The sequence below is a fragment of the Dermacentor albipictus genome, chromosome 1 (genome assembly GCF_038994185.2).
Source record: "Dermacentor albipictus isolate Rhodes 1998 colony chromosome 1, USDA_Dalb.pri_finalv2, whole genome shotgun sequence".
Classification (NCBI taxonomy): domain Eukaryota; kingdom Metazoa; phylum Arthropoda; class Arachnida; order Ixodida; family Ixodidae; genus Dermacentor; species Dermacentor albipictus.
Window position 1 is genome coordinate 377,818,281 of NC_091821.1, and position 16,248 is coordinate 377,834,528.

The 16,248-nt window shown below is 45.3% G+C and overlaps 3 protein-coding genes across 15 annotated transcripts in view; 1 reads left to right on the plus strand and 2 right to left on the minus strand.

Moving 5' to 3' along the window:
• Positions 1–16,248, plus strand: part of LOC135900247 (phospholipid scramblase 2-like) — a 365,712-nt gene that overhangs the window by 164,268 nt on the left and 185,196 nt on the right. The window lies entirely within an intron of this gene.
• LOC135901738 (phospholipid scramblase 2-like) overlaps positions 1–16,248 on the minus strand; it is an 81,726-nt gene that overhangs the window by 63,623 nt on the left and 1,855 nt on the right. The window lies entirely within an intron of this gene.
• Positions 1–16,248, minus strand: part of LOC135901736 (phospholipid scramblase 1-like) — a 34,322-nt gene that overhangs the window by 12,274 nt on the left and 5,800 nt on the right. The window contains exons 2-6 of one of the 7 annotated variants that reach the window (XM_065431551.2): positions 13,094–13,238; positions 11,614–11,658; positions 8,153–8,263; positions 7,546–7,620; positions 5,136–5,275 (exon numbers count right to left, since the gene is read on the minus strand). In XM_065431551.2, coding sequence (XP_065287623.1) covers positions 5,136–5,275; positions 7,546–7,620; positions 8,153–8,263; positions 11,614–11,658; positions 13,094–13,139 — 417 coding nt within the window. In that variant the 5' untranslated portion in view covers positions 13,140–13,238. Of the gene's footprint in view, positions 1–5,135; positions 5,276–7,545; positions 7,621–8,152; positions 8,264–11,613; positions 11,659–13,093; positions 13,239–16,248 lie in introns of those variants that run through there. The other 6 variants (XM_065431552.2, XM_065431554.1, XM_065431555.2 and 3 more) reach the window with 6 other exon arrangements.

A 16,248-nucleotide genomic window follows, 5' to 3' on the forward strand; every position in this document is an offset into this window, starting at 1 on the left:
CGAGTGCTCGTTTCATGCACATTTTGCATAAGTATTTCGCCGTCAGGAGCTTTGCGATCCGTGCCCGAACCGCTGACATTTGAAGCATCGGCGTGGGTTAGGAATATAGCCTTACACGGAGTTTGCAGTGTAGTATTTCTTTTGAGTCTAGTAAGTTGCTAGTTCCAAAAGTGATGATTACATGCCTAGTTGGTATTTCTTTGTCATCTCGCCTAATTCTTATCCTTTGTACTTTGACGACGTTCTGTTCTTGCCATCCTTCTATATAGTAATTCACTTTCGGTAAGTTCGAGAAGGTCATCTTCGGAGATGGCACCGCGAACTGTGTTCATCGACCTGTGTGGTCCAACAGAAACGGGAATGTCCACAAACGGTACAAGTTTTGAGAGTTTGTCGTATTGTGGCTTGTCGTGAACTTCGAGCAGAAGATCGCCACTGCCCGTTTTCGTTACTTTACAACCTGGGCCTAGTGCTTCGGTGAGATATTTTGGTTACAAGAAATGGTGATATCATTCGGACTGCCTTCATTTCGTGCTGACTGTGGACACCGTGGTATTTAGGAAAAGACACTTTCGGTTGCATAAAGAAGTTGAATTGTTCATGGGTGCGCCCCCTTCTCAGGGAGCGATCAAGCAACGGGGGAAAAGCTTCTGCCATAGAAATGGGAAAATTCGGCAGCGATGGTGGCCACCCACCACCGAGCCCAACAAGGGGACGCTACAAGATTGGAAGCCTGCAGACGCCAGCCATGCATCGCCACTATAACATAACATAAAATCCCTTAGGTTGGATAATTACACCAGGTTAGCACTTGACGCCCCGAATACGGAAGCGAGGAGAAATGAAGAGAAAACGGGAAAGATGAAAAAGGCGAGAAAGACGAAGATCGGGGAGGAGGACAGCAAAAGGCGACTGCCGATTTCCCCCAGGTGCGTCAGTCTGCACGTGCCGTTTATGTGAAGTACAGGTCGAAGAAGTGTGTTGCCGAACACGTACATTTACAAAGGCCCGAACACCCGGCATCTGCTCAAACCCCAGGATCCCCCTTTCCTCTGACACGGCTAAGCCACACACAGCTACACGCGGGAGGGGCCAACCCTCGTATGCTCGGGTACGTGGGGTCTCAACGGACCAAACGCCTCTTTACGCAGACACACCTGCGGGGGTTGATCTGATTCTAAAGGCGGTGTCTGAGCAAGCAGACGACTCTTCTACCTCATTCTTGCTGGCTTGCTGTGCCATGTTGGCCGGGGCGGTGGGTGGGTTGATGAGTTGGGAGATGGGTGCACATGTTCTAGGGGTCGTCTTAAGGGCTGGATTAAGGGGAGAGGCGGTGCTTTGCTGAACTAGTTGAGAGCGCAGCTACTGCATCACTGTGCATATGGTAGCGTTTCCGTTTCGTAGTTCCGTATTAGTCGAATTACATGATTTTCTTGATTCGTGTGTGTGTACTTTTGTTTGGCAGTTTGGCGGCATGGGGGCTTTAGGGGAAATGTTCGTGGTATTTTGTTAGGTTTTGTAAGAAGATTGTGCTGCCGGCTTTGACACCTGGGCTGCGACAGGTGGCTTGATAGTGTGTGGCGGCTGTGTGGTGGTCGCTCAAGCCATGGCCTTTTTCGACGTTTCAGTCTGACTGCCTTCGTTGAGGGATTATCGGTTGTTTCACGCTCCATCGAGAATCTGAAATGATAGGACTAAATATTGAGCCTGTCGGTGCCGACGAAGAGCTTTCGTAGACGGCTTTGGCGTAAACCGACGAAGTCTAACCTTGCGTAGACCTACGATAAGAAGAGTTCAAAATTCAGGGAAAGGTCAGGTTCGTTAGGCGAGCCGGGGCGGCTGGTTCTCCGAGCTAGCGGTGCCACGGAAGGTCCAAGCAATGAGCGGCAAGAAAGATAACATTTCTCAATGGTTCTCGGAGCGCGCCGATGGCACCACCGCTATCTTCGAGCGGTAGTGGGGTTCTCCCTCCTTCCGAGATGCCGGGATCTTTCGCAAGCCACCGGGCGCGAGCGCCAGAAGCGCAGGTGAGAGTCGGGCCACTATGCTGCAATGATGATGCAACGACCATCGCCGCATCACAAACACGAGCATATAGCCGTCGTCTGAATTAGTCGAGAACATGATCCACTGGGTAGGGAATGACTTCTCATGGTAATAATTCCATACCGTGCATACTTGCACGCATTTCATGAATTTGTCATTATTGTCATGCATGTCCTGTCATTCATGGAAATCGCGTCATGGATTTACATAGACATGTCATGATGTGTATTCACGGCATTCATGCCAATCCTGTTGCGACATGCATGTCACGACATCCCATTCATATCACGCATGCTTGTCATGACATGCATATCCAGATAATGCCTGTCATGCCAAATCCAATACTGGCTTCCAGTCCCATTTATGGCGTTAAGCTCATGGCATGCATGTTTTGACATTCAAGTCAGGTTCATTTTGAACAAGTTACTTGTCAGGATATGTATGACATTAGGTACATGTATCACATGAATGACATGACATAAATGCCGCGAATTGAGTGTCATGAATGGCATAAACAACGTGAGTCGATACCATTATCGTATCTTTACCTGGATAAATGCCTGGGTCTGTTTGACGAGACATGCGTGCGTGACTTGCTCACGCATGCCTTGTAATTAACGTCATGTCTTGATGTACATGGGAAGTCGGGCAGTTTATTTATTTATTTTGTGTACTCCCAGTGCGGAAGGAATTGCAGAGGGGAGTGGTTATACAATGAACAAGTAACAAAGAAAAACTTCACGCAGAATTTCCTGTGAGAGTTATCTAAATGATTCGTAGGCATTTGCTACTTATAACCTGCTATTTCATCGTCGTCTGCTACTAGGTTTGGTATAACTGCGAGAAACACCACGAAAGAATCTTGGAAACAGAGAATGGTGGTTGTAACACCGAAATGATAACTTAAATCAGCATGAGTCGACGAAGGAGAGGCGTGTAGTTGCAACGTTCACTCATGTTATACACAACTCACAGAGGATGCGCATGTAGGATGAAATGACGAGAGAGATTTTATAAGTGAAGCAAATATATACAACATTTATTATGTACAATGTCTGTTTTAGTTCTTGTTGTTGAATTTCTTTTACAGGAAAACTGTTTTCTACTAGGCCACATGTGCATCCCCCGCATGCGTTCCAAAGGGGGAGTGGGGAGGGCAAGGGGGAGGGCACCAGCGGTTGCCGCCGATGCATGGGAGGTGTGGTGACCGCGGGGGCACTTGTGTCGACGTAGTGTAGTGCCGCATTAAAAAAAATGTATGATTTCTTAATGTATGCAGCCCATGTATTAGCCGAAACAGCTTCAATCGTAATCCGTCTCCATGTGAATGTTGCGGATCCACAGTTTTTTACCTTCAAATTGGATATTACGTTTGTATCATGCCGCTTCTTCGTGGAAGGTTGTCAATAGCCGATGCGTGATGTAGTACGTAAAGTTATTCAACAGTGTCCCGTTTGGTTGACGTCGTGCGTGGACGTGGTCGATGAGGCTTCCTCCACTCGATGCGAACCATTATCAACCATGATCAACCGTGTTAGGGCGGCGACTGCGTATGGCGCGGTCGCGCGGATTGAAAGCAATCTACGACGGGAACTAAGTACGCCGAATGCTTATAGCGTCATTTATGCTGTGTTCTCAGAGAGAACACAGCGTAAACAACGAAATAATGACATCTTAGTTGAAATCAAGAAAATGAAACAAGCATGTGCAGGACATGTAATGAGGAGGGAAGATAACCGATGATCATTACGGTTTACGGACTGGATTCCAAGGGAAGGGAAGCGTAGCAAGGGGGCGGCAGAAAGTTAGGTGGGCGGATGAGATTAAAAAGTTTGCAGGGACAACATGTCCATAATTAGTACATGGCCGGGGTAGTTTGAGCAGTATGGTAGAGGCCTTTGCCCTGCAGTGAGCGTAACCAGACTGATGATGATGATGATGATGATGATGATGATGATGATGATGATGATGATGACGACGACGACGACGACGACGACGACGCCGACGACAACGACGAAGACGACGACGATGCTGTCTTATTGTCCCTTCACGTTGAAACGAGACGCAGCAAGCCTATGAATCTGGTCACTGCTGCAGGCCCTATCTTGAAAGCGATCTCGTCTTACGTGACGGACTGACGGACGGGTTTCCTTGCTGGGTAGGCATTAAAATACTTGCGCATTTAGAATGGGTAGAAGGTTAAAGCATATAGAAAAAAATCCCGCACAAACATGTCTGGGAGTTCTCTAAGTACGCGTAAACATTGCGCCATTTGGTCATCTCCACGCAGCCCGGTGTCATGATCAATGTTATGAAACTTGATCCAACCATTATAAACGCAGCGCTCCCACGACAGGAAAAGCTGCCGACAGCGGTGCAAGCTGAATTGATGACGAAAGCAAACGACTGCCGCTTGCGGCACCAGATGCGCTCATGAGGTTGCCATCATCATAAACAGTTATCGCTGTTTAGTGCCTTATCCATCTGCGTCGAACCATTACCGACCGTGATCAATCATACACCGGCAGCGGCTGTGCGCTGTATCCTTGAAGCCGCTTGGGCAGCTGCGCAAGCCATAATCTCGATAGCGACCTGCGATGGGGACAGAGTCAGGCGAGTGCGGATAGCTTCGTGCACGCTCAGTTCTGGCCACTTACTTGGCGCTTATGCGAGACGCGCGGGCCTTACTACGAAGGCGAACCCGTCTTACGTGACGGATGAACAGATCAACGGACAGGTTTCCTCATTGGGTGGGCATAAAAATGCTTACTAAATTAAAGACTTGGCTACCGATTTATGGCATTCATTCCATGACATGCACTTCATTCCTGTGATGACATTTAGGTCATATGGATGGTTTGTCGGTGCAGAGTGATTAAAGGTCGCAAAGACTGCTTCGCGCTAAAAACCAGGACTGGGAAGGCCAGGCACCACCATCTCGTCATATTCGTTGCATCCATTAAAAACAGTCTGCGGGCGATCTCGATAAACCTAGCTTCTGCAGTAAGAGCGGTAGACTCAAAACTCTCAAATATTCTAGAGATCCTTACGATCTTCAATTCAAAAGCCAAAAGAGAACATATGCTCACTTGGCGGTCGCAACAACACCACGAGATCATGCATCTCAGGGGCCGCACGAAATGCATCACGACGGCGTTCCTGTGGTCCAAGACGTCCATCTCGAAGCTACGCGCCCGCCCGTGCCAAAAGTGTGCACCACGCTCAGAATCTGTGCAACGAGAAAAAAATAATTTGGATAACAATCACCAAGTGACAAAGCACCACAAAAAGGTGGAATTAGAAATTGAGCAAAATTTAAGAAACAAACAGCTTTTCCACCAACTCTGATGTGAACCTTGCCTACTATGGGGAAAACAGAAGGAAAAAAAAAGAGGTTTCGTGCAAATGTATTAAGCGCGCTCACAGCTCATGCTCATGTGGATGTTGAAGATTTTGAAGTTTTCGTACATTTATGTCAAATAATCATATGTTGCACACACCATCATCAAGACTTCTTTTACAACCCTGCGCTTTTGCCCCGTCTGTAGATGTGGCTTCCTTTTTTTTAAACAAAACATTTCTTTAAAATACATTGCATCAAATATATCTCACTTCTTCAGTTTAAATACTAGAAGGCGCAGGCATCACTTGCTTTACAAATAAGAGTGTAGGATTGTTATGTAAACTAACTTCAGTCCTTTTACTTTTTGCAGCATTTAGGCTGATATTCTGAATATTCAGCATTTAGCTGAATATTCGCAAGAAGATTTGCCTATTGGGTAACACCCCTTGGGAACAGCTAAAGCGAAACTAGTGCTTTTGTCGAGATTTTTTCTAAGCAGGTACGAGATTCCTACTGCTAGACTTCAATTTGGCATTGACAACATCAATTGAGAATAATAATTAAACTGCTATTCAGTAGAAAGTGGTGGGTTGAAATTTGTAGTTGAGCCGTAAAATATTTTGCACACACATATGGCTGCCATGTGGCTGCGACATCGCCCTTAGTAGGTCCAATCAAATCGTTATCTCGGAGAAGAACTTTTTAAATGTATTCGCCTACTTAGCCTACTTGACCCAATTAGTGTCCTTCTGTCTACCCTCTTTACGTTGCTCTTCAAATTTAATCAAACACAAGTTGATCAGCCTGTTGCCATCACGCCGCCATCATAATGCTGCCATTCAATCGTGGTCATGCCACCGTTGAGATGCCATGGTCGTGATGATAGTCGTTGGCACATATTCGTTATCACATTGTCGTCACGACGCCGTAGTTAAAGTCGCAGTCAGGCCATCATCGTCATCCTGTATTCGTCGTCATCTCAGAATTGCCGTACCATTACCCTAATGCCTTCGTCGTCATGCGGCCTTGTTAATCCATCAACATATTTCCTTTTTTCTTTTTACTCCATCGTACGCATGTTGTCGTCATCCAATCGTGATGATGCCGCCATTTTCACGCCATCGCAGTCATGCTGTCACTCCATGAATTCCTTGTCTTACCGTCGTAGCGATGCCGGCCGCCGTGGTCATTCTATCGTCTTCATTCTAACTTATTCATTTGAATCTTTTCAGACAATCTTCGTCACGCCCCCATCACCATAAACTCTTCATCTCATTGTCTTCTCGCAAACGCGATCACATTTTGATTGTTATACCATCTTCATCATTTCAGAATCGCCATCCACTGTCGTCATGCCAAAGTGGTACCACCGCCTCCGCTGTTCTATCGACGTCATTTTACTTCCTCATGCCATATGGTCATTCCATAGCTGTCACTGTGTCGCCGTCATAAGTCGTCATCACGTGGTCATCGCCGATCCTAGCGAGTGGGTGTCAAAACAAACTGGGCCAACGTCAGTACGTGTATTTTATCGAAGCAGCGAATATCTTAGAGCGACCACTACAGATGGAAAATAAGTGTGTTTTATGCAATACGAGGTGTCGCTGCATTGCTTGAACGCTAAGTGCGGTAACGTCAACAGTCATCATGACATGCGTGTCTCTGCGGAATATATTAGACTTTGTGACGAGTAAACGTCATAGCTGTCACAAATGACACGAGAGCTTCACGAAATCAACTTTAACATTGATTGCTCTTGTAAGGCTGTGTTAAATATTTTTATTGTTCTTTCTTTTGCGCACCCTGGTCTGAATTGATGCACTGTTCTGAAATACACGGTTTCTTTCGTTGCAGCTTTAGTTGGGACCTGCTGTCCTTTGCAATAAAATTGTTTTTACAACCGTGACCGCAATAATTTTTGTGACGGGAAGATTCAGCAGCCGTCAGGGCGTAAAAAGTTAGTGCGAGTGTTTGCGGTTTCCATTTTTATAAAGTATAGTTGCAGCAACAAAGGCTGTCACGCTAATCTGCCCGTATGCGACTTCCTAATAAGTTACATGCAGCTTTTGTTTTAGGCTGTACCATTAAAAACAAAGAGGGGTTTGTTTGCCCTAAGCCGTCGCACCACTTGAATGGCATGCGTGTGCTATACTCACATTCAGTCATATTGTAGATAATTTGTCCCATTGAGTTTGACGCAACGTACCTGTTGCGTCTTTCGCAAGAACAGCCTGTGAGAGAAAGAAATTGACTTAGAAATCTCGATGGGATACCAAACTATTGATCTCAAAACCAATAGCCATCACAGCGGCTGAAGAACTGCGCAGTTCTCAAAATTAAACAGTCACAAATTTCAGGCTCTACTACAACAGTATGTAAAGTTTTCTTGCTTTCTGAGCAGCTTTCTGACGGAAACACCAGTCGAACCATCGATTGTCCGATTTATGAGTGCCGCCATGAGTTTGTAAATCTTGCGTGACATGAAGAAGTAAACACGATGCTAAAAGATCTGCAGACAGCCATATACTTCGTGAGCTGTAGATCAATCTTCGCTGCAAACCCGCAACGAATAAAACTGGCATACAGCCAGCGCATACCACGTTCATAGCAGTCTTATTTATTTTAACGTTATGAAATCGTCTGAATTTCACCACGGCCGCAAGCATGTGGTGTTGCTGCTTCGGTTTAATTACACGTTACTACTTCCGGTCAGAATTAATAGAAAAGCAGCTGTCGGTGACGTAAGAGTCACACGTCCCTCACCTTGGAATATTTGCAGTCGCTGTCGTATTATGATTTGATCAAGGCACGCCAGGTACTCGAGGCCAGGTGCACAGACAATGACCGGTGGGGCTGGCGGGGCCTGCACGGCACCTTGTACAAGCAGAAATATGTTAGAAAAATAGATTTAGACTATCTATAGACTGTTTACGTACGACTTGCAAACCGCTCTGGCTTTGCAGATTAAGTTTCACTACAAGAATTTTTAGGTGATCGACAGATAAAATCTATAAAATGCGTAAACTGTATAGTGGATTTGAAGTCTATACACTAGCCTAGAGAATTGTGTGCAGAATGTCCGAAGGCATTATTTTATTTATTTTATTTATTTATTTGTTTCTACAAGCAAGGAGGTACATGGTTGTGGCGGAAAAACAAGGGGAAAAAAGCTGTGGAGAAGCAGCTTGACTGGCCCCAGGTTCCGTTTACAATGGCAGCAGCAGGGCAGGTGGGAAACGGTAAGGGAAAAAAAAGAAAAAAAAAGAGAGAAGAGCAATAGCACTAAGGGCAAAAAATCACTACGTACAACGGTACACAAGCCAAATGTACATAGGTTTGCTCAAACGGCCTAAACATTGTAAGGAAACAAACGATTAATAAAATGTGTTGCTTGCAGGTTTGACAAGCGCGCACCTTAGACGGGACAAAAGCACGGTATATCAAAGGGACATGCGCGAACTTGGCACTAAAGCTTCTTCGAAGTAAACAGCGTACTTTCATATCAAGAAGCAAGGAAAGTGCCGAGGAAATTCGCAGTCATCATGAAATGCATACAAATATCCAAATCACCAGAAGAACTAGTTCTTCGACAAGTTGGTTTTTAGGTTTACTACACGAGCCGCCCTTCCGCAAGGTACCGAGCATGAAACACAGGAATAGGAAAGACACAAAAGAGAGCGATCTGTGTTTTTCCTGTTGCGTTATTTTGTGCATCGTACTTTTCGCCAACAACAGCCTGCATAGTAAATAAAAATCGCAGCAACTTTTTACAAATACTTTTCTTCATTTCCGCGGAACATTACAGATTTGTTACTGATATACGCGTTCCCATTCCGTCACACATAAAACGCTTTCATGACCTCGTACGCAAGCACGTCACCGCTCTTTCCCAGACAATTTATTGTTTCTTATGGCAATAGAATATATGGTTTGTAACAGTTACAACTAAAGGAATTGATTGAATACGATGAAATCAATCTGGTATATAGCGGAAACAGGCATACTTTGCTTTGTCTCGCTACAAGCTTGCACGGGCATTCTATTGTGCAAGTCAGGAGGAAACATTTCACAAATCACAGTGACGCAAAAGCATGGTTTGCTGCTCTAGTATGAATTGAGGAAATTTGTCCGTGCGAGTACCAGTGTCAACACGCACATATCATTTCTCTAACTACAGCAAAACGAAGACATTGTTCACCCCAACCTGATAGCACCGTTTTAGACACCGCAACCACCAGGTTTAAGTATAACATCTTAAGTTGCTACAATGAAAAACAGTAATCACAAAGTCACCTTGGTTTTTCTATCTTGCGGTTTTATTGGAATAACTACACCAGAAATGGCGTATAATGAATATAGTCACATGGTCGGCCCTCAGACAGTTACTTGCGCGCATGATGGGCATTAGGAACTAGTCACCTGGGCATACTACGCGAATGCACATGTGCGATCTCAAATGCTTTTAGAAAAAATGTACGTCCTTTATTATTGTAGATGACGATGCAACACTGCGCTCTCTGCGCTTTTTGTACCCGCGGCCCTTTTGAAAAGCCAGCTGCAACCTCTGGGTCTACATCTAACCCAGACGCGTACTTATAGTCGTCAGAAGGCCTTCTAACCCCTCATCACTTCCTCCCCCCTCCCCCGCCCCCCGTAATGGAAACAATAAAATATTAGTGGCGATTTGGCAGTAAGTTATTATTTTTTTATCCTCTACGTCTCGCGACCGCCTGGTCGAGTACACAGAGCGCCACTAAGAGTACTAGCGAAGTGTGAAAAGAAAAGAACTGGAATAGAATCGTTGCATCATTCCGGTCCTTAAGGCCATATTGTGCACGGAGTGTTCTCATCCAATTCTACTCATTTCTTATCATCCGTCTGCCTAAATGACCAGTCTCGGCAAAAGCGAAGGGTTGACTGCGCGAGAGTCACAATCATAGTGCAAGAAAACTACAAAAAAATTATTTTCACTCCTTGTAAAATACGGCCCCTGCACAGTTTTGTCTCTCTATACACTCATCAGCTAATTTTGGTGCTTTGCCTTCCGTTATAATTTTTGAGCAAGAGCTGCTGTACTATAACTCCTGTATGTTACTTTTTTTATCCTAAAAAATTTAGCACAGTGACCATTTAACCACACAGCGTTATTGCTAGAAATGACTGGTTTCAAGATTATATTGAACATTGTTATGTTCTCGCAGACACGGCGCTGGCTATCAACTGTTGTCAGTCAGTCAGTCGGTCGGTCGCTCATTAGACGACGCCGTGTGTATGTGTTTCTTGTCTCGTGGCACCTAATAGCGCTGTTCTTGTTTTTATTTTTAATTCTATGTAACGCAGTTTAAGCCATGACATAACGGTGCATTCGGACCCTTCTTCTTTTCTTTCTCTTTGTCAATTACGCATGAGTGCGGCATTAAGAAGACCATACGCATGAATGACAGTGAAAGATCATGTATTTTTTCTTTCCTTATCTTGGCACGTTTTGCTGGAGAACCAAATGTGTTGCAAGTGATCACATGGAAGCACTAGGCCCGCAAGTCGTGACACCGAAGGAGTGTTGCGGTGATAGTGCGGTTTTGTAGGTTGCGTTTTAGTTATTTCCATTATTACATTTCACAAACTGGTGTCCCTCTTTCGCAGATGCCTTCTTAATGTGCACTTGAATACCCTTATTCGGAAGAATAAAACAAGCTTTACGCTGTAGAATCGGTCGTATAGCAAATTCCAGTCAATCCTGATGCTGGACATAAAATTGGTGAAGGCGGCCAGTCACTGATTGAGCACACTCATAAAAAATTTCCCCAGTTCGACCTCTAGGCCCGTATTCGCAAAACGCTCGCATCTTACACAAGGATTGCTCGTAAGAGCAAGTTCCATATAATAACCACTTCCCAGCGGATGTCTTTGTGAAGCCTAGCCGTATACATTTTGGTTTTGGAATCCCTTACACACTTCCAGAGACGAGGGCAGCAATCCGTATATACTGTTCTTGTTCTCCTACAGAACCACAAAAAAATACACAATTCCTAATTATGTGGTTTCTCTCATAAAGTCACTCGTACATGTCGCAACAAGGTGGGCTAGTTGCGCTCCATCCGAATGCCGCTAAGTTTGTTCTTTGTTTCTGTCCGTCTTTTAGATGTGTCCTAACAGCCGCCATCAAGTGCTTGATTGTCACGGTGTATTTCTCGATACAAAATGCATCACACGAACTGGCTCACCTTCATTTTGTCCTCGCCACTGTGACGGTAGTTCGCCGGTTTGCCCTGCGTGCAGTAATTTACATGCCGTCAAACAATGCGAGAAATCAGACCACACGGTGAATTTCCCGTGACGGGAAAAATATTCCCTACTATACGACACCATATTAAGTGGTTTATCTATAAATCAGCCATAAACAAACAATTACACACATGCATCTTTGAGAAGGGAATGGGTGGGCGCATCTTCTTAGGAGCTGGTAGCTGAGAAGTATATTCCCATGCTGGTGATATAAACAACAACTTTGAAAAATGTAAAAAAATGTGCCTGCTTTTACGACCTTGCTGATCTCACAAGCTAACACTGATACAGTAGTGGTACTAATCACGCTTGATGTTTCTTCAACGACCGCACAATAAAAGCAATTAAAAGAAATTTTAACTCATTTTGCCCTCATCCGAATGAGACATTTCTGGATGGCAATCCAACCCGCTACCTCACGTGCAACCACAGACGTCTCAGTCACTGAACCATCACGGTGGGATAACAACGACATTGAGCTCGATGATTCGCCAGGGAGCCAGCCTTCTATAATAATGCTGTTGAGACGGCAGATCTCCAGTGCTGACATGAAGACTATGTATAAACACAAGTTTCACATTATAGAAATGGTCATGTAAGTACACATGGGTGCCCTCTATGGAGCCCATTTTTGGGTGCGCCTTATTTAATAACGCATTAGAATACACACCACCTGATGGCGAAATGCTTGTTCTGTTGAGGTGCGACGTCTCTATAACAGTACTAGCAATAAAAAAAACAAAGAACGTCACTGGGTCCCTTTCTATGTATCCCAACCTATTTTATTTAATATTTCATAATCAGACGGTAACCCTCTCATCAGGCTATTTCATACGCCTGCTTTATGGTTCCTTGCATAAAGGGAAACAAGTTTAAGCCATACCATTCCAGGACAAACCTTTTAAACAAATGTTTTTCACAACCTACGGATGTGGTGGATCGCGAGATTCCTAACGATGCTTTAGTGCAATTTTCCCAGCGCAATAATGCCCAAAAATACGCTGCGGTTTATGCATAAAAAATATGCAGTGGGTTTACAAAACTTAGGAGATGCGTATCAGCCTTCTTGTTTACAGTATGCGGAATCGGCTACATTCCTTTTTTCAGATCACCGAGTGCATGGCGGTCGACAAACATATACGCTTTAGCGATGCTGTAAGTATACACCAAAAACGACATCATTCCCTTAAATGAGATGCGCTTGATGGGAGATTGATTTAAATGGAATGCCCGTCGTTGGAGATGGTGCCTGCGTTCAGCCATGGACGCGCTCGTGCTCTGCAGCAGCACTATGTTGCTGCTGCATTCCAGCGCGACCATGGTTTAGCTTAATCGACAATAGCTCTCTCACAAACGCATAGAAAAGGATGCTCCGTCAACTAAAGGAGTCGTTTTCTCCAGTAGAGCACGAGTACTTACGGTTACCTTGAATCGGAGCGATGGCTGGCGGACCGTTGACGTTCATCGTCGCTTCTTCTTCGTTCGAGCGTCATGAACGTGGCGCATGCCCACGATGGCGATGTGTCGCATAGTTTGAAATCAGAGTCACGTGCAGTAAGAAAAACTGTAAAAGATATTGCGTCAATATATTGTGCACTTTTCTATACTGTTCGTTTCGTTTTCGCTTATGCTTGCTAGATATCATGGTGGTTTCGAAGTTATTGGATTTCTCGTCATAATGTTTAGGAATGTTTACAAGATTAATCGTACACTGAGGCAGCATGGATGGCAGTATGTACGCGTCATATCAGATGGGGAGCAAGGCAGCTGGCGGAAAGTAAAAGCAAAAAAAAATTGGTTCGGGTTTGCAGAATTCACAGCCACATGTGCTGGTTAACGCAAGCATAGGGCCGTGACTCACAGCGCTGCCTGAACAGCCCAGTCAAACACTCTCCTAGCTTATACGCGATCACTTTACTTTGAAAATGAATAATATTGCCTGCATTGAGCGGTTTTTCGTTTGTAATTGGCTACCAGGAGGCGAGGAGAAAGCTCAAGTGACGATGGTTTCGATGAGGCCGAGCCAACGCACTGAAAGAAGATAACCGGATGAAGAGGGTGTTGCCGAAGTCTGAGACTGGTTAGCTTTTTACTTAGCTTGAGATAACTGGTCGAAAATTGTGGTAGCGTGCCACGGAAGGTTAAGAATGACGATAAAATGGATCTTCACCAAAGAAGAGTTGGCAAAGCGAGGTCGTAAAAGTACCGAAAGTGGTCGATCACGTTACACGGCTCCACAAAAAGTTTTCTTATACGCAAATAAACCCGCATTCTCCAGCAGGTGTGAGTAGCCGGTGCGTGAGCGATACGCGGCACTCATCCTTTATTCCTTTCGGAACGGGGCAGCTTCCGGCTATAGACAAAAATGGTCGGTTTTGTTGGGCGTATTAATGTATCTTTAATGCATACCCTTGACTTTGATGCGGTGACATTTCGCGGTTTTGTGACGTCGCGTGATAGGCAGGTTGAGTGCGTGCAGCCCGAAAGCTTTTGACCAATGGGAGAGGTCTAACGGCGTTAAGGTCTCAAGTCAGAAATAAATGATTTTCGCCAGTGCGTGAGCGATCGGCGGCACTCATCTTTCATTCCTTTCGGAACGGGGAAGCCTGTGGCTATTGAGGAAAAAATTGAGTTTTGTTTCGGGCGTATTAATGTATCTTTAATGCATACACGTGACTTTGATATGCGGTGACATTTCCCGTTTTCGTGGCGTCGCGTGACATGCAGGCGAAGTGGGGCGGTCCAAAAAATGTTTACCAATCACGGAGCACTGATTGGAGAATTTCAGTAGAAAGGTTTGGAATAGCTTTACCTTATAATACGCATAGTGTGAGTTAAAGTGGCTGGATTGGCTAGTGTTCCACGTATAGTGCAAACACTCGATATTGTGCGAAATAATGCGGCCTTGTTGGCTCCTACCGGAAATAATGCAAAAAAACAGCGGATATATTGCGAATTAAGGCGGCCCACTGCACCAGGTGGTGTATGTTACCACCGCCGTTAGCTCCAACAGCAACATGCCATCGTTATCATGGTGTCGGCGTGATTCCGTCGTCGTCATTCCATTGGCTTCACGACACTGTGATCATCCTTCTATTGGCACGTCATCGCTGTCTTTCCGCCGTCTTACTCAGCTGCTGTCACCGCGTTGTCATATCGTCGTCAACACCGCGTCTTAGTCCCCTCTATTGTCATGCCGTTGTCATCATTTCACGGTCGCGGTGTCATTGCCGCCATCGCGTCGACATCACAAAGTCCCCATCATGCCTTCGTGGTTGTTTCATCGTCGTCGTTTTGTCGTAGCTATCGCACTGTCGTCAAACCAATGTCAACCAGTCGTGACTCCACCTTCATAATCCTTTTATCCCCATTGCCCTTGTGCTCACGCTGTCGTCGTCGTACAGTCGTCTTCGTCCCATTTTCGAGCGTCATGTCATCGCAGCATTGTAATTATTTTAACATCTTCATCCCTTGAAAAGACACTCCGTCATTGGCATCATGTTGTCCTCAGGCCTTCGTCATACTATCATAATCGCTCGTTTCACACATTTGCGACGATTATATCTTCCTTAATGCTTTGCTATAAATGCATAATCATCAGTGATAGCTTTTGCTTTAGCTTTCCTAGCTCTTTTCTTTACTCACAATTGTGGCTGTTTGGGCCTACCGCAGCTCTGCCCTTTCGCTTCATCCGTCTATGCTTTTCTGCGCTACGATAACTTGCTTTTTTTTTTCTTAACAAGAACGAAGACAAACCCTAACAGCGCCTTCATGCAATTTCAACAGGCCGCGACGGCTACTGCTTCCCGCGACTGAGCACGAGATCGCCGGTACTACTACGCGCTTCGACGGTCATATTTCGGTGAGGTCGAAATGCAAGAACTCCCATGTACTTATATTTATGTACGTGCTAATGAAACCCACGTGGTAAAAATTATTCCGTAGTGCTCCACTACGACGTCTCTAATAGCTCAACTGTTGCTTCGGGAAGTTAAAGCCAAAAAACAGTCTATCGATCCGCACTTTCAAATCCATTGTTTCACCTCGTTGTTGCTTTCAGAACCTCTCTTGCACTACGGAGCAAATCCCGAGGAACGCAGTGTCGAAAATAACTTCTTTAAAGGGCCCCTGAAACGGTTCGGACAAATTTTGTAGGCGCGTAGGGTACAGCTTAAGTAGAACATCCGCACCACAATTTAAGTGAAGCGTTACGTATTAATGGAGCTGCAAGCGATTAGAAGTTACCCTCCTCCCTAGCTATGCTTTTCCTCCTCAACTCGCTCGCCGAGCGAGCGGCGCTAAGCTCCGCCTTCACTGGTTCAGCGTCACGATGCGACGTCACATCGCTCACTTCCGGTTGTTTAGGAGCACGCCCCCTCCCGCGCGAGACCTCTCCGCTAGCCGCTTGGCCGTCGGCCGAGAGCTATCGAAGCAGCGTGCGTTGCGAGCATTCTGTCGTAGCGCCGAACGTGTCCGGTACTCCGCTAAAAACTGGCAAGCTGGTCATTTCGGCAAATGACTGGAGGCATAAACTCAAGCTGATGAAGGAACTTTAGCGTAGACGTACGTGAGCA